Here is a 19,689-nt window from a genome sequence, read left to right on the forward strand (position 1 = left end):
TCACTGGGTTACCGTGAGTCGAGCGCGCGCACAAAGGGGGCGGAGACGCGGGAGGAAACACGCGCAGCAGAACACTGAGTACCGAGCGCTCGTGCACAGACAGGAGTTCCGTACCATTGTGAGGAGGAGACACTTCAGATGGAGCACTGACTATCAGAACACACACACACATAAACACACTGGATCTGATCTATCTCTCACACACACTGCAACTTCTACCAGCTGGAGTTATTACTGTCCGGCTTGAATCACAGAGAAACGAAGACTGAAAACATGGAATCGGCAAAGCAAGGTATTGGACCGTCGTTTATTCATTATTGTTTATTTTGGAATTAATTTAGCATTGTCTGATACAGTACTTCTGATTATTATAAGAAATAAATGGTGCAAAATGGATGACAATTTTCCAACAAAATTAAAAATGTCTAATATGCTTATGGTGTTAAGACAAGCACGCTGAATGGATGTTTTTGTATTTGTTTTCAAATATTTAATGTATTAAATCTATGATTAGGAATGAGCAATTTTCACATTTTATTATAAATATAAATTATATATACGTTTAAAAATTAAATATATCTACATTTATTATAGTTATATAATTAAATAGATTAATTTTTAAATGTTGTTTGCATTTCCATTTTGTGTGCATTGCAAGTTATTTAATATTTTGTTTGACATTAGTAATAAATGCATGCATCTATCGTGTGTATATACAGCATATGTGCATATATTTGTATATATTTAAGCATGGTTTAAAAAAAATAATAAAATTTAAATCATTAAAAAAATTTATATAATTTAAAAAGAATTCGTAAAATAAAGAATATCTATCTATCTATCTATCTATCTATCTATCTATCTATCTATCTATCTAAATAGACACATCAATGCGTAAATGTCAATATATCTATAAATAGCAGCACGTCAGTCATATTTAATGTAACACTGTAATATTTCGGGAAAGCTGTCATCATAAATAGAGTTAATACCATAACTAAAAGCTTTTAAAATGACTTCAGAATGATTAGTTTAATTCTTATGAGTCAAACTGGGTGATTTAAATCACCTTTGGCACTCTTTCCGTGGTCTGCATGACAGATCTGCAGCCTGGAGCAGTCAAACACTGGATGTGGGTTAGGAGTGCCCGTGACGTCACGCGCGCTCAGTACTCCGAGTACTAGAAGGCTCGTGCTCACATGGCTCCCGTAGCCTAGCCATGTGCCCGTGTGTACGAGGAGTCGGCGTCTCGCCGCTGATTGGCCGTGACGCGGCACATGCTGATCTCTGATTGGTCGAGGCGCTGCGGTTGCATAATTTAGCACACTGGCCTGACTCGAGACTCTCTGCAGTACCACGTGAGAGCGGCAGCAGACAGAGAGTGACCTACATATTCAATCCGTACAAAACATGAGAGGCCACGTGTGGGCGGAGAAACACTGGGTTACTGCTGGGTAGACAACCTTCAGTGGACATTTAACACTATATAGTTGTTGAACAGTTCACTGTTAATAATATTGTATATCGTTCGACATCAGTTATTATATTTTTGTTCCTTAAGGCAAGACAGAATAGGCAAATGTGGATATATTAAGAATGGCTAACATTTTTTATAGTTGTTAAATATATATAGTTAAAAAAAAAAAAAAAAAATATATATATATATATATATATATATATATATATATATATTAGGGCTGTAACGATACACGATATAAAATCGAAATCGCGACACTCAGATCTACGATCCTGTGTCGCGGTGTAATAAGGAAGAATCGCGACACACCCACCCCGTGATACCTTTCCAATAACGTCACGCGTGCCTGCAAAAGTTGAGCTAATTAACACTTTTTTTCGTTCGACATTACAAGCACTGCTCCGTTTAAGCCCTCGCAATATTTAGCCGGGAGAGCTCGCACGGAGCTCTTAGTAAGGGGCCGTCTGAATGTGTCAAGAATATCAAAAACAAAACCAACTTAACCCCGCTTGACAACCGACAACGCCAGAAACATTGCCAATGCTGTCAAAGCGGCCGGATTTTCAGCGCATATACGATGATTTGCTCACACTGTTAATGTGGCTGCGCAGAGAGGGATAGGCGTTCACCAGATGTCAGGTAACAGCCAAACTTTTCTGTAACCGTGCAGTGCGCTTTCTGTTTGAACCTTTGAGAGTGCTGACTGACAGGTGCGTGCGGTCAGAAAACACGACGAAGCTTTCAGTTAAAATAAACAGTTTCTATAGTTATAGCCTACTTTATTTAGAGATAAAGGTATATGGCTCTGCATATAATCACTCAATCTTGCTGGAGTTTATAGCCGTTTCGCTTTACTTCAGGACGCATTAACACCGCTCTGAAGGTCTAATCGTTGTTTTAAGTTATCCAGAGCTGTATGAATATACAAATCTTGAATATAACAATAGTATTAAATATTACAATTGTAACAAGACAGACAGCAACACTTTTGCACAATCGATACCCAGCTGATTCAGTCGTTTATAAGAGGACCGAGCCTCTTCTTTTTTCCTTGTCAACATAAAGGCAGTAAGGTGCGCCTTGTTTTCGGCCACTTGTTTAACTGCAAGGCATACTTAATTTGCGGGATGATAACGTATAACCCGTGCCTACAGACACATTTGCTAAAGACCAAAATGGAAGAAGAATATTGCTGTTTGATACAGACCTGTTGATACTAAACCAGCGCTTATGTTGACCTGGATCTGCGTAATAAACGCAACAAATAGGCTTTACTTTTTATTTTACAGCTTAAAGCATGTACGCAGATTAATGCAATATCATATTTAAACAAACTGTTTACAAAAAGTCTACATATGAGCGCGTGTTGTTGTCTTTTCATCAGGCAGCGCGCGCACTTGAACCGCGAGGGAGAGAGAGGAAACCGGCTATATCAGGACATAATCTTTAAAATAAGGATTTCTATTAAAATGTAAAAGGTTTTGTGATTATAACAATAACAGCGGGGCATTAAATAAATGCATATTTTCCGTGGAGCAAGCAATTTGAGGAAGTCTGCGATTTTTATTTGACGGAAGAAATAAACATATGATTGGAAAAAAAGCCTATGCCGGTTATTAAAAAGAATCAGTCAGTATTTTCGTTTTGTAAAATAAATTAATTATTTAAGTGAAAATAATTTAGGGCAGTCATATTTATTTTATTCATTTTATTTAGATTATTCTGCTCTTCTGTGCTAAACACTGCAGGTGCGTGAAGATGCTCTGTTGTTCTGTTCCGCTATTAATATATAAAAATAAATCAGTATTTTAAAATGCAATATTTAATGTGTCATACACAAAATAGACACGTCAATTTGTTTAATATAAAATTAATAGTAATCTGACCAGTTAACCGTTAATAACCGATTTATGAGCGGCGGTTGTCGGTTAGCAAAATTAACGAAATGAGCATCCCTAGCTATTTAATTTACTTTTTCTATGCAAGAGAACTTGATTGAAAAATAATTTTCAACATGCTTGAACCATCTAAACAATGGAGTTTAGTTTGGTTTTTCAACAGTATTTTGTTACAAAGAAAACAGAAGTGATATAGCTTTGCCTATTTATTTATTTTATATATGGCTATTTATATTGTTAATAATTTGCATAGTTAATATTGTTCTTTGATGTTTAGTTTATAAAGATTTTTCAAATGTTATTTAATTAAAAATAGTTTTAAAAATCTTTTTTTTCCCACCCCACACGAAAAAAATAAAATAAAAAATCGTGATACGAATCGAATCGTGGGTCAAAAATCGTGATACGAACCGAATCGTGGGTTTGGTGTATCGTTACAGCCCTAATATATATATATATATATATATATATATATATATATATATGTTTTATAGATTTTAACAGTACAATTCATTTTACTGGTACACAATTAACTACTAAAATATTTTACGTATTACGTTAAGAATGGTTAACACTTGTATTATTTATTATTGTTTTATTTATTTTGTTTAAATATTTAAACGTATTACGTAAACGTATTACGTTAAGTATGGTTAACACTTGTATTATTTATTATTATTTTATTTATTTTGTTTAAACATTTAAATGAGTCTATTCCATCAAATATATATTTTATCGGTCTATATTTCAGTTTTTAAAACAACATGGTGGGTTTTTATTAATGTTTATTGGTGAACTTAACTAATAATATTGTACATCTTTTGACATCAAGTATTGTATTTTTCTTCATTAAGGCAAAACAGAATGGGCAAATAAAGTGAATGAAGGGCTAACATTTTTTATTGTTATTAAATATATATATGTTTTATATATTTTAACAATATCATTATTTTTGGTAAACGGTTAACTACTATATACATTAAGCATACAAACTGTATATATTATGTTAAAAATGATTAACAATTGTTCTATTGTTACAATGCATAATGTTTATCATTGTTTTATTAATTTTGTTTAAATATTTAAATGCAATTTTTATTAAATATATTTTTAAATATATTTTTGTCAGTCCATATTTCAGTTTTTAAAACAATATAGTGTGTTTTTATTAGTGTTCATTGGTGAACAGTCGACTAATAATAATATTGTACATCTTTTGACATAAAATATTGTATTTTCTTTCCTCACGGCAAGACGGAGTATGCAGAAAGGGTTTAAAAACAACTAATAATTATCACTGTAGTTCCTTAGTTGATATATTACATTTATTATTATTTTATTGTTGTGAAAATATTTATTTTTAATTATGTTTCATTAAGTTAAATATTTAAATGAGACACTATTTGATTAGATATGCTCCAATTTTGCATACATTTCAAGCTCAAAAAAAGTCTGGATGAAAGCAGGTAAAAAAAATTTAAACAATTTGGGCATTTTATTAGTCCATATTTCAGTTTTTAAAACAATATGGTGTTTTTTTATCAGGTTATCAGGCTTTTATTGGTGAACAGTAATAGCTAATAATATTGTACATCTTTTGACATCAAACATTCTATTTTCTTTTCTTACGCCAAGACAGAATAGGCCAATATTGTTTTAAAAAATTGCTAATAATTATCACTACAGTTCCTTAGTTGATATATTACATTTATTATTATTATTTTATTGTTATGAAAATATATATATATTTGTGAAAATATTTAAATGAGACTCTATTTGATTAAATATGCTTTAATTTGGCATACATTTCTAGCACAATAATCGAAGACTGGTTGAAAGCAAGTTCAAAATTCCCAGTCAAATGTTTTTACAAGTTCTCTCATTTTATATCAGTTCATAATTGAGAAAACACCATATCTGTGATGGTCATGACCTGTATGTGAACAAATCCCTTGATAAAAAACTAAACAATACATATATAGTGTATTAATAACTGGCACAAACTGATAAAGTGCGACAGAAGAAATTGAGAAGAAAGTGTATTATGTATGTTGTCTCCACATTAGACAGAAATAAACACTCTAAGAAAAACCGTAAAGGTCCAAAAGCAGTAAAAATGTATTGTTTATGGGCGTTTCTTTCATGCATACACATTCAACAACATATTTGTATGTATGTGTTTGTGTGTGCATTCTGTGTAAATGTTGTGCTACAGCACTAGTAAGTGTAATTAAATACAATGCAATACACCAATCCATTGATTTTAATCTAGGTCATGACTGAGGAAAGTTCACCCAACATGTGCACAGCATATGATTATATAATTCCATAACTGTGTCAGCAACTCCTCGTGCCAGTAAATGTGTGACTTATTCATACTGGGATGAGCTGCACACCAAGTCAAATTAGTTTAGATAAAGCGATTGTCCAGTATGGGAATGGAACGCAATGGTCACTGGATCATTCATGAGTCAAGCGTACTTTCACAACACAGTCATTTATGGGGGTTTTGCCTTTTTATGACATGATAATGACAATAAAAGCTATTTTATACTATAACTACTTAAAAAAATAGGATTTGTCAGTTTTATTAATTCAGATTTTCAGATGTCAGTTTTACTATTTTAGTTCAGATGTCAGTTTTACAAATGTTCTGGTTTTTGTACATCAAATTAAACTAAATTAAAATAAACAATGTTGCCTTTTTTCTGCTAGGTAAAATAAAACGTCTTTATACTTGTGTTGTTACGATGCTGGAATTTTGCATTTTGTTTGCAATTTTTCATGTCAGTTTTGAAAATATACTTGTTTTAGTAAGCCAAATTAAATTAAAATAAGCAACATTGCCTGTTTTCTACCCGGTTAAATAAAAACATCTTTATACTTGTGTTGTCACGATGCTGGAATTTCCGACTTTGATACGATACCTTGAAAAATATTGTTAATCGATATCATTTTCGATACCATGTGGAACAAGTTGCGTTGCACAGAATGTCATTTCAGCATCGGTATCACAATACAATAACAATAGTCACATCGCAAATATATGCAATGCTCAGTCTGAATTAAAGTTGTACAGGAGCCACAGAATTGTATTTAATCACTGTATTCATATGAAATGTATATGATTTATGCGAAAAAACATTTCTTACTTTCAATTTTTGTCTTGTTTTTAGTCCAAATATCTACATTTCAAAGTGAAAACAAGATTATTTCACCTACAGTGTACACCACTCGCAGATAATTTCCTTAAAACAAGCAAAAAAAAAACTCTTATTTTTCACTCATTTCTTCTGATGGTGAAAACGAAACCATATATTTTCTTGGTCTAAGACTTGTTTTGATCTTTGGACTATAAATAAGACAAAACAAAGTAAGAAAAGCATTGTATTTGCATTGTAAGCATATTTTTTCATATCCCAATATTCATCACAGAAAAATAAAATATCGCAATATCAGATTTGTCCAATATCGTGCAGCCCTAATTAAAAGTATGCAAAGGAAGTAAAAAGTTAAAAATAAACCATGTAATGCTAATAGCAGGTTTGCAGCAGGCCTTAAATCCAAAAGGAAATAAATTACAAACAAAAGAAAGCTGAATAAGTGCAATCTCATCTTATTTTCTGATTAAATAAAAAGTGTTCAAATATTATTATTATTATTATTAATATTATTCATCTCCCTTCTGGTGAAAAGAGACCAAAAAGCAAGATTGTATTATTTTCGGTATTTTAGTATTGATATTTATCGATATTCTTGACATCACTACTTTATATTTTATTTATTTTTATTTATTTTTTAAATATTTCCCAAATGATGTTTAACAGAGCATGGAATTTTTTCACAGTATTTCCTATAATATTTTCTCTTATGGAGAAAGTCTAATTTGTTTTATTTCGGCTAGAATAAAAGCAGTTTTAATTTTTTTTAAAAACCATTTTAAGGTCAAAATTATTAGCCCCCTAATTTTTTTTTGATTGTAAACAAAAACAGACCATCATTATACAGTGATTTGCCCAATTACTTTAACTGCTTAATTAAGCCTTTACATGTCAGCTGAATACTAGTATCTTGAAAAATATCTAGTCAAATATTATTTACTGTCGTCATGGCAAAGAGAAAATAAATCTTTTATTAGAAATGAGTTACTTAAACTATTATGTTTAGAAATTAAACAGACATTGGGAAAAATATACAGGAGGGCTAATAATTCTGACACTAGCTGTATTTTTTATGTATTAACTACTGTGCATACCTAGTTATAGTCTTTAAATGAAGGATTTTCTGCTGTGTTTTCGTTTGTCCAGGAGGTGTGATAGCTTATGTCTGCTCCTCAAGCTCGGCCTCCAGCCCTGAGTCCTGCATGAGTGACAGCTCTGCCAGCCAATCGCCATCCTCCTCTCCTCCTCTGCCCACTAAAGCGAGCCGTGCCACAGATCTGTCCATCAGCGCAGGAATGCTGAAACACACACGTGGACACACATCTGATAAAAGCCTCGCTAACAAGAGCTCCATCACCAGTGAGTACACACACACACACACACAAACACAGTGAGCACATCTGACAGGATTTACCGACTCTGACGTGTGTTTTCTAGAGCTGAATGGGATGGTGCTGCTGTGTAAAGTGTGTGGAGACGTCGCCTCTGGCTTCCACTATGGTGTTCATGCCTGTGAAGGCTGCAAGGTGAGGAGGCGTATAATTTTTTGGGGTCTTTTCCAAAATACCTATGGGCATTTTAAGGTATCTTCGCTAAGCTAACATAGATATGTATTAATGTACATAGATATACATAGATGTATTAATGAATCAATTTAGTTGCTTGCAATCCAAAAATGTGCAGTTTTAGCATGTATCTGTAAGTGCACTGTATATATTAGTTTATTAATTTTAGATTTGTTCCTATGACTATTTACAATAGTCGACAGTTTTACCCCATTTTATTTTTAATTTGTGTAATTTTGAGTAGTTTCAGTTGAGTAGTCATTATTTCTTATATAATATTAGATCATAGCTTATATATATACACTCACCGGCCACTTTATTAGGTACACCGTACTAGTAACGGGTTAGATCCCCTTTTGACTTCAGAACTGCCTTAATCCTTCATGGCATAGATTCAACAAGATACTGGAAATATTCCTCAGAGATTTTGCTCCATATTGACATGATAGCATCACGCAGTTGCAGCAGATTTGTCAGCTGCACATCCATGATGCGAATAGCTGATTAAAAATTTGCATTAAGGAACAGTTGGACAGGTGTACCTAATAAAGTGGCCGTTGAATGTATATATTTTTTTAGGACATTGGACTAAACCGATAACTGAAAAAAAATATTGATTTTTATAAATATTATTTGAGTTTTTTAGAGTTATGAATCTGTTTTAAGGGTTTAGTTATGGTTTTAGAATGAAATAAATATACATATAAACAATATACAAATATTGGATGAAAACTTGTTGACAGCTAGGTTAAAAAGGAAAACAGAAATAGTCATTTAATTTATACATCGATTATACAAAAAAATTGAATTGTTTCAACAAAATATTGATAAATCCAATAATTGGGTTAAATGTCTTACTAAAGTTTTTATCCTAACAATTGGGATTTTCCATATTTTATACAATTTGGGTTTGGAACAAGCTGTTTAGCACATATGTTACAAATAAATTTACAATGACAGTTTATTTTTAAACAAATAAAATAACTAAATTAAGATGATATACATGTTTTTTTTCTTCCACAGGGCTTCTTCAGAAGAAGTATCCAGCAGAATATCCAGTATAAGAAATGCCTGAAGACTGAAAGCTGCACTATAGTGAGGATAAACCGCAACCGCTGCCAACAGTGCCGCTTCAAGAAGTGTTTATCCGTCGGCATGTCAAGAGACGGTGAGTTTGACAACACAGTCCTCCTCCTAGTGACCTTAAGAGACAGTTCACCCAAAAATAAAAATCATCAGTTCCTCATCCTTCGCTTGTTCCAGTTTTTCTGCTGAACACAAATGGACGTGCAACACTGATATTATCTACTGGACTTTACTGAAACAAGTTCAGCCTCATATCAAACTGAAATAAAGTCTACTCAAGTCAAAAATCAGTGCATAAAATAAAGAAATCTAAAAAATGAATATGACACAATTTCCTGTGTTTGCATACTGAGTAGTAAAGAAGAACTGACTCTGGGTTTGCAGTGTTAAGCAAAGCTCGTGGGCATGTCTCATTAAAAAAGATGGTATCAAATGGGTTTATGGTTTCAAATACTCGCCGATACCGATGCCAGAATTGATACCGGCGAGTATTTCCAATACTAGTATCGGTTAGGGCTGCTCGATATTGGATAAAAACATGCAGTATATAGTGCAATATTTTATTTTCTGCAATTTATATCATAATATTTCAACAAATAACTTGATTTGGAAATAATTATTACTTTTACATTCTTTGGGATGATTTTGTAGAATGCACTTGCAGAAAACATAATCGACTAATTATCAGCATTGATAAATAATGATATAAATAAACACTATTCAGCTACAGAAATACTATAATCAACTGTACAATAAAGTTGTCTAGTCTTCATTGTATACATAATTAAATGACATTAATCTTTGTTGAAGCTACGTAATGTAATAATTCCTTGTGCCCAAATGCATTAAAGGGGTGGTCCAGAGTGTATTGTTAAGGCTTGGTTGTGTTTATAAGATGCAAAGCAATGTGTGCTCATGCTTCATCTGTAGAAAATCAGGTTATTTTTTCATATACCTTACTTTAATTATATACAGCTACTCAGCTAACATAAAAGGACTGTCGTATTTCCTAGTTCCTCTGAAGACCCACCCTCAAGAGGCTCTGATTGGTCAGCTAGCATAATGTGCTGTGATTCGCAGATTAGCTTCACATCACCAGGAAGCGTTTCTGTTATAACAGACAGCGCCTCTGGCCACGCCCCTTCGCTGCACAGGGTGTATGTGCATAACCTGAAGAGTTTAGGACATCATTAACCCTGATGTTATTTTTGTAGTCCCCAAAGTGTGCTCGCTGCAGGCTTTGCTAATCTAGCTTTGTAAAAGCCAATGTCTCCCTTTGCATTGAACTTTGAGCGTGTTACATTCAGAGATGTTGTTTATGTTCACACAGCTACATTACACATCAACTAAAGTTTATAATATGATATCGTGGTGGACTTTCAATTTATTATGACTCCACGATTTTGATGTATTCTGAACTGTTTACCTGGTCAACTATAATCCAGACTGCACATTGCAGATCCTGCGATGTGACTATTGTGGATTCGCACATTGCGATATCGATGCTAAAACAATATATAGTGCAGTCCTAGTATCGGTGTCGGAACAACCCTAAACTTGACTTGTCTTTACAGCCGTGCGTTTCGGACGCATCCCGAAGCGTGAGAAGCAGCGGATGCTCCTGGAGATGCAGACGGCGATGAACAACATGATGAACAACAGTCAGCTCCAGCACATGCTGCACGTTTCTCCGAGCGACTCGTCCAGCTCTTCTTCTGCATCTCCGCCGGATTCCCCACGCTCCTCGACGGAGTCGCTCGTCCCGATGGACACCGCCTCGTCCTGCTCGTCCGACAGCGGAGAAGAAGACGGACGATTCTCCTACAGTGCATCTGTTTCCCCGGCCGCATCTGAAACACTCAGCAGGGAAGAAGAAGAGCCGCAGATGCAGTGCTGGAGACGCTCAGACTGTCAAAACACCACAGGACCTTACAGGGAACAGACGGCGCAGCAGTGCATTCGCTCACCGACTGAAAACATGAGTTACTGCAGGAGGAACATGAATGAAGGAGGAAACCGAGCACATCTGGTGAGCTGATCTTCCGCTTTTTACATCATCGTATTAATTATACTAACTATAGATAAGGGCGGCACAGTAGCTCAGTGGTTAGTCGCCTCACAGCAAGTAGGTCGCTGGTTTGAGTCTCTGGGTGCTCCCACAGTCCAAAGACATCCGGTACAGGTGAACTGAATAGCCTCAATTGGCAGAAGTGTATGAGTGTATGTGTGTGTGAATGAGTGTGTATGAGTGTTTCCCAGTGATGGGTTGCAGCTGTAAAACATATGCTGGATAAATTCTGGTTTCCGGTTCATTCTGCTGTGGCGACCCCTGATGAATAAAGGAACTAAGCTGAAAAGAAAATGAATGAATGAACTATAGATGAGTGCTGGTATTGGTGACTAATGCTAATTGATGATAGATTGAGAAAAAGTACAATATTCAAAACAGGTCTTGTTATTATAGCTGAGATGTTATTAAATATTAGAAAAGTGTATTAAAACCTTGTAAAACTTAATAAAGATATATTATAAAAGGAAAGTGCATTATTTAGAATGATTAATTAAATTATAATATTATGAGATTATATTATTAATTAAATTAACTATTAATATTATATATTAATATTACTACTACTTAGCTTTACTACTAATTTTAATTTACTTTTATATTTCCCAAGTGATGTTAAACATTTTCTTTTGCACATCAAATTATTTATAAAGCACAATTTTTAAAAACTGAATAATATTTTTTGGTATTTATTCCAGCTAAATTAAATAGGAAATACTGTAAAAAAAAATAAATAAATAAAAAAAAAATTCTTTCCTCTGATAAGCATCATTTGATATTAAGAAATATTTTTAAAATATTCACAATTTTACAGAATTTAACATTTTGCCTTTTAATGTGTTTGAATTTTCATGCTAGGGTTGCACGATTTTGGTTAAAAATCTAACTGCAATGTTTTTTTTATTTTTTTTATTTTGCAATATGAATGCAGTTTCACCAGATGACTTAATATCTCTATTTGGAAAGAATTTATGGTATATTGATTGGGATGATTCTGTAGTGGGAGTGCATCTCTATAAAATCTAACGAACTATACAAGAAGATACACTTTTTTAAATAATTTTTTGACTTTTATAGTATTCAAGTACAGTAATTGAATAATAAATATAAGAATAATTCAATAAAATTAATCATTGTTAAAGTCACGAATGGTACAGTTTCTTATGTCTGTTTAAAATCATTAAACAATCACAGGCATCAAAAACACAAGCAAAGATCAATTCTACTATAAACTCAACATTGCATATCCTCTGATGTGTCTATTGTGAATGATCACGTTGCGATATCAGTTATAAAACGATATATTTGCATGCTTTTTGTCATGTTTTAATGCTGATAATGTGAACAAAGCACAAAATGTTTAATTGTTATTACATTGTACAGTGTAATTAATTACACAATTATTTAAATAATTATTTTAACATAGTTACGCATTTATAATACTTCATAAATGTCAGGGTTTATATAAATTATTCTTACAATTTATTTAGTTTAATTTAGTTTAGTTCAATTTAACTCATTCGTAATATGTCAAATAATTGTAACAATTATTACAAAATAATTTATTATTTAATCCTCTATATGACTGCTCTTTATTTAATAATTTATTTTAGTAACACTTTACAATAAGGTTTTATTAGTTAATGTTAGTTAATGCATTCGCAAACATGAAGAATGAACAACACATGTTAGTGAAAATACAGTTGTTCATTGTTCATGTTAACTCACAGTGCAATAACTAATGTCAATGCTTTAGTAAATGCTTAACTATGATTAATAAATGCTGTACAAATGTTATTCATTATTAGGTCATGTTAGTAAATACATTAACTAAAGAAACCTTATTGTAAAGTGTGCCCTTTATTTTAAAAGTGGAAATAAATCTGACCACACCTGTTTCCTTTTTCAGGTTTGTCCCATGAGCGCCTCCCCGTTTGTTGACGCCTCCAGACCCGGTCATGAAGTCTGGGAAGAGTTTTCCAGGAGTTTCATCCCTGCCGTTCGAGAGGTTGTAGAGTTTGCTAAGCGGATCCCAGGCTTCCAGGAGCTTTCCCAACACGACCAGGTCAACCTGCTGAAGGCCGGCACATTTGAGGTAAAGCCTCCCTTAACCGTTGGTTTGCTGTGAGGGAAAAATGCACAAAAGAAAGCCCCGCCCCATACTCAATATCCTGTTTCAGCTGGAAGTACATGTGTGGACATACAGTGAAATTAAATGTCTTGTCTTGCAGAACTACGGCGCTACATAAATGAGCATAATCATCAATATAAACACTGCATGCATGGATTTTTTTTCGTATTGTGATGCAGTTCCTAGAGAAGCAGAATATTAAATGAGCAAACAGTGGGCGTGGCTTGTCCTGCAAGCTGATTGGATGTAGTAAAGTTTATTCAGAAAGAAGGGGTTTGAGGAGTGTTTTTACAAACTATTAGTGTCCTCCTCCTCACCATTTCTGTTTGTTGTTAAAACTGACAGCTGGAGGGGCGTGGTTATGTATGTTAGCCCCGCCCAATACCTCAGACAGATCTAATAACAATGTGTTTGATGACTTTTGATGACTAAATATCTGTAACGTTGCGGTTCTCCTCTGTGCAGGTGCTGATGGTGCGTTTCGTGCCTCTATTCGACGTGCAGCAGCGGACTGTGAGTTTCATGAGTGGCAGGAGGTACAGTGTGGACCTGCTGCGCTCCATGGGGGCCGGAGAGCTGCTCAACTGCATGTTCGAGTTCAGCGAGAAGCTCGCCGCTCTGCAGCTCAATGATGAGGAAATGAGCCTCTTCTCTGCTGTGGTGCTCGTGTCTGCAGGTACGACAATAAAGAAGACACAAGTACTTTTCTCTTTAATGATTATAGAGCAGTTGACATTATAGTGTGCATTACTTTAATTAATATACATCACTAATAACAATTCATTTGTAACTCGCTTTGCATAAAAGTGTCTGCTAAATTATTTAATTTAAGTATATATATTTAAAGTAATTAACTTTACTAATAATCAGTAAATAGAAAAGTTGCTTGCTTGTGCTTTTTTTTAAAGTAGATTATTCAATAATAGATTTATAATAAACACAAGCAAGCAACTTTACTTTTCTATTTACTAATTAGAGAGCAGTTTTCAGTGTGCATTACTTTAATATACATTATTAATAACAATTCAATTCAATAACAAGAAGATTTGGATAAAATCATCTGCTAAATTATTTAATTTAAATGTATTTAAGTAATAAATTAAATACATGTATAATTAAGTAATTAAGTAATAGATTTTATAATAATAATTATTTGTTATGTTATTTTCTAGATTTGCTGTGATTCTTATAAATACTAATCATAACACTATATTGAACAATTTATTTATAATAATTTACTTTTAAAAGTAAATTATATTTTAATCCAATTAAAAATGTAGTGTTTCCTCTACAACCTAGTCTGAAGCAATATTGCTACACTTAACAACTCACTAACAATTTAATGCTCTCCATGGAATGTACATCAGTTATATTAAATAGTTAATCATTAGTGCATCATTAATCATTTAATCCATTTTATACAAAAAATACAATAATTTAAATAAAAAAAAGTTATTCAATAATATAAAAAATGCTGTAATAATAAATTAGTAAAGTTTTAATTATAAAAATTAAAAGAATCATAGAAAATGTATTTAAAAACACATGAATATAATTTTTTGAATATCGATTTGTATTTTTATGTACATTTAAATGTGTAAATTATTTTATACATATTTTTATGTGCTATTTATTTACTTATTTATTTATTTACTTATTTATTTATTTACTTAATTTATTTACTTATATATATATAGATATAGATAGATAGATATAGATATATACATACACAGTTGAAGTCAGAATTATTAGCCCCTCTCTTTATTATTTTTCTTTTTTAAATATTTCCCAAATGATGTTTGGTTCCTTGGTTCCTTGTTCCTTGTTCAGAGCAAGGAAATTTTCACAGTATGTCTGATAATATTTTTTCTTCTGGAGAAAGTCTTATTTGATTCATTTTGGCCAGAATAAATGCAGTTTTTAATTTTTAAACACCATTTTAGGGTAAAAATTATTAGCCCCTTTAAGCCCCTTTTCAATAGTCTACAGAAGAAACCATCTTTATACAATAACTTGCCTAATTACCCTAACCTGCCAAGTTAACTTAATTAACCTAGTTAGGCCTTTAAATCTCACAGTAAGCTGTATAGAAGTGTCTTGAAAAATATCTAGTCAAATATTATTTACTGTCATCATGGCGGAGATAAAAAAAAATCTGTTATTAGAGATGAGTTATTAAAACTATTATGATTAGCAATAAACAGAAATTGGAGAAAAAAAATAAACAGGGGCGCTAATAATTCTGACTTTAACTGTATATATATGCTATTAACTTAAGTTAATAAATAAATATAAATCAACTTATTCATTGTTTGTCTTGCTGCATCAATTATCTTTGTTTAATTTTTGTCACATTTCCAAACTACAACAAACCACATTAAGTAAACCTAGCATGCAACTCACCGAATTCTTTTTGCATTCACAGACCGATCAGCAATTGAGGACGTTGTCGGTGTGGAGGCCCTTCAGGAAAGCCTAATCCGAGCCCTGAGGAACCTAATCATGAAAAACCACTCAAACGAATCCTCTGTGTTCACCAAACTGCTCCTAAAACTGCCTGAGCTGCGATCGCTCAACAACATGCACTCCGAGGAGCTGCTCGCCTTCAAAATACAACCCTAAACAACCAACCTGCACTCTCCATTTTACTCTTGAATGTATTTAACAGGCTTTTATACTGAATAACGACGCATTCGTACGCTATTATTAGATATTGTGATATTTGCTAATGACGCACAAGCGAAAGCGAAAAACGTTTGTTTTTTAAAACACATGAAAGACTCTTCCTCTTTTATTTATGTGCAATAGCTGCTAACGCATGGCTAGTCGTATAAGAGCAGCTTTACGTCGTGTTTGTCCAGAAGAGTTTGTATTGATTAAGGCCAGACGCTGCAGGCTTTTTAGGCTTTTCATAAATGCCAAGTAAACATGCACTTAAAAAAAGCATAAAAAATATAAACTTTATCTTTTTTTGCACTTTTTGTAAATTTCAGTCACAATACATATTTTAATAGGCTGTTTTTCATCTCAACTAAGCCACAAATTGTTTTTTTTAGCACTGTTTAGGTACATTACAGTTTTGCAGGAACTACTTTATCTGTGCATTTAAATATCATCACGTTTTAGAATGCTCCAAATTGGCCGGAACTACTTTATCTGTGCAGTAAATAACATCACGTTTTAGAATGCTCCAAATTGGCCGGAACTACTTTATCTGTGCATTTAAATAGCAGTCGACATTTAATTAGCAGCCGATTTTAAAATGCTCAAAATCTGCAGGTACTACTTTAAATGTGCATTTAGGAAACAGCACATTTAAGAATGCCCAAAATCTGCCGGAACTACTTTGTCTGTGCATTTAAATAGCAGTCTATTTTAGAATGCTCAAAATCTGACGGAACTACTTTATCTGTGCATTTAAGTACCAGCACATTTTAAATGCTAAAAATTGGCCAGAACTACTTTATCTGTGCATTTAAACAGCAGCACATTTAAGAATGCTCAAAATTGGCCGGCACTAATTTATCTGTGCATTTTAAACAGCAGCACATTTTAGATTGCTCAAAATCAGCCAGAACTACTTTATCTGTGCATTTAAATAGCAGTTGATTTTTGAATGCTCAAAATCTGCCGGGACTACTATATCTGTGCATTTAAATAACAGCACATTTTAGAAAGCCTAAAATTTGCCGGAACTACTTTATCTGTGTATTTAAATAATAACACATTATAGAATGCGCTAAATCTGCCGGAACTACTTTCTCTTTGTATTTTAATAATAGTACATTATAAAATGCGCTAAATCTGCGGGAACTACTTTATCTGTGCATTTAAATAGCAGTTGATTTTAGAATGCTCAAAATGGTCTGGAACTAATTCATTTGTGCAATTAAACAGCAGCACATTTTAAAATGCTCAAAATCTGCCAGAACTACTTCATCTGTGGATTCAAATCATAGCACATTTTAGAATGCCCATCAGCCAATCAGAAGCAAGCATTCAACAGCCCTGTAGTATAATGATGGCTTTTTATTTTTAACCCTTTTTTTCGCCTGCAGTGTCTAGCCTTAATGGACTGATTATGTGTTGTTGTGTATATAAATATCTGATGTCAGTTTTCTGAATGTATGTCAGCATGTCGGCATTGTTTTCACCTGTATAACAGGGCTTTTGCACGAGGTGTCGAGGAACAGGTGCGTTCGGCACCATAAATACGGAGCACAGACGGAAAACATCCGCCTGCCCAATTTATAATTTATAAGCGGAGTCACTTTAAAAGCCGTTTTTTATATATCGACCATGTATTAAGAGGTGTTATAAGTCTTCCATTATGCAAACGTGTATAGTGGACCTGAACAAACGTACTGAAAGAAATGGAGTTTATTTATGGCTGTTTGTACAGATTGCCTTATTATTATTATTACTTTTGTTTCTGACGTTTCTCTGGAATAACGGTGGAGCAGGGAATCCATGTTAAAGTCCCAGTTATTTTGGGATGCACTTCTTGCGGTTTACTCTATGCATATGGAAACAGTGTGACATTATGGACATTTCTCAGCCTGTAATCCAATAGGATAAAGATATACTGCTCCCCTATTCAGTTTTGGTGTGTCCATGTGTTTTTTTGGTTGTTTGTTTCCTTATAAATAACAGTGCAGTATGTATAGTTGTGTATATCTATTTGAAATATATCATTATGAAAAGAAAATCAATAAATATTTACTTGTCATTTGTTGTTGAGCCTCTTTAATACACATTACATGTTTTTATTTTAATTTAATACGTTTTATCAGTAGATTTCTGTCACAATACATATTTTTTAAGGGTATTTTTTTCTGAACTGAGCCACAAATTTAACTTTTAGCACTGTTTACGTACATTAAACATCACAGTTTGCTGGAACTACTTTATCTGTGGATTTAAATATCACGTTTTAAAAATGCTTCAAATTGACCGGAACTACTTTATCTGTGTATTTAAAATACAGTACACATTTTAGAATGACCAAAATCTGCCTGAACTACTTTATCTGTGCATTTAAATAGCAGTCGATTTTAGAATGCTCAAAATCTGCTGGAACTACTTTATGTGTGCATTTAAATAGCAGTATGTATATATATATATATATATATATATATATATATATATATATATATATATATATATATATATATATAACACTATCAATGACACTGTTTTTCCATAAACTAATGAGCTGTTTGTTGTCTATGCTCACATAGGGAGCTTCCTGAAACTGAAGATTATAAGTAACCAGTTTAGAACATATTGAGCTTAAGTGGTAAAGCTTAGCACTAATCAAATGGGATCAAGGAACAAGACTTCATTTAAACATTAAACATAAATAAATTTAAAATTAGTTTATATTTCAATTTGTTTCATGTCTTTAAATATATTACTTTAAATAATATTCAAAACTATATATAAAAAACATTTACTATAAATATTTTTAAACGTTATTATTATAATACAGTGTATATTTTTATATCATATAAATTTGTCATTTGAGATCATATCTTTTTATTGCACTTCATATGTTTATCCACTACACTGCAAATTTTAGTAGATAGTAGATTTAACTAGAGTAGAGTTTATATGAGGTCAACTATAAAAGTGGTTAAATAACACGTTTGAAAATGTTAACATTATCAACACTGGAAGAGTGTTAATTAGCAAACTCTTATAGTGTAAAACATCTGTTAAATTTACAAAAGAAATATGAGCAACTGTGGTTGCCATAATTTATCTGTGCAAAATACGGAAGTTTTATAGAACTGTTTAAATTTACGAATAATAACCGTATTTCATGAACTGATACTATGTTCAGTTTACAAAATCATAGCTTAGTGCACAAGTCATTAGATGCATTAATGTGTTCATGTTTGATTGCCACAATGGTGACACAAAAAACGTTTTGCTGTTTTTTTTCCCCTTTCTTGATTTTACAGAAAAATACCAGCAGCTGTGGTTGCCAGTAATCTACTGTTTTTAACATTTTACATTCATAAATTCAATCTACAGAATATTTCTGTTAAAATACATTCAGTCTGTATTTTTATCGAACAGAGAGAACTGATAATATACTGCTTACCTGAAATAAATTGAAGTTCAAGTCAGAATTATTAGCCTCCGTTTAATTATTATTTTTTTAATATTTCCCAAATGATGTTTACCAGAGCAAGGAAATTTTCAGTGTGTCTGATAAAAAAAAATTCTTTTGGAGAAAGTTTTAATTGTTTTATTTTGGCTAGAATAAAAGTAGTTTTCACAATTATTAGGCTCTTA

At 32.6% G+C, this 19,689-nt stretch overlaps 2 protein-coding genes across 2 annotated transcripts in view; one reads left to right on the forward strand and one right to left on the reverse strand.

Moving 5' to 3' along the window:
- etfb (electron transfer flavoprotein subunit beta) overlaps positions 1 to 19,689 on the reverse strand; it is a 458,646-nt gene that overhangs the window by 318,447 nt on the left and 120,510 nt on the right. The gene's annotated exons all lie outside the window — the stretch shown is intronic.
- On the forward strand, positions 39 to 18,115 carry nr1d2a (nuclear receptor subfamily 1, group D, member 2a). Its single transcript, NM_001130592.2, is given in 8 exon segments — positions 39 to 292; positions 7,683 to 7,895; positions 7,974 to 8,062; positions 9,125 to 9,269; positions 10,762 to 11,216; positions 13,165 to 13,350; positions 13,852 to 14,062; positions 15,812 to 18,115. Coding segments are annotated over 8 exon segments (1,515 nt in total). The 5' UTR covers positions 39 to 273; the 3' UTR covers positions 16,009 to 18,115.

The sequence above is a fragment of the Danio rerio genome, chromosome 16 (assembly GCF_052040795.2).
Source record: "Danio rerio strain M-AB ecotype USA chromosome 16, GRCz13ab, whole genome shotgun sequence".
NCBI lineage: Eukaryota > Metazoa > Chordata > Actinopteri > Cypriniformes > Danionidae > Danio > Danio rerio.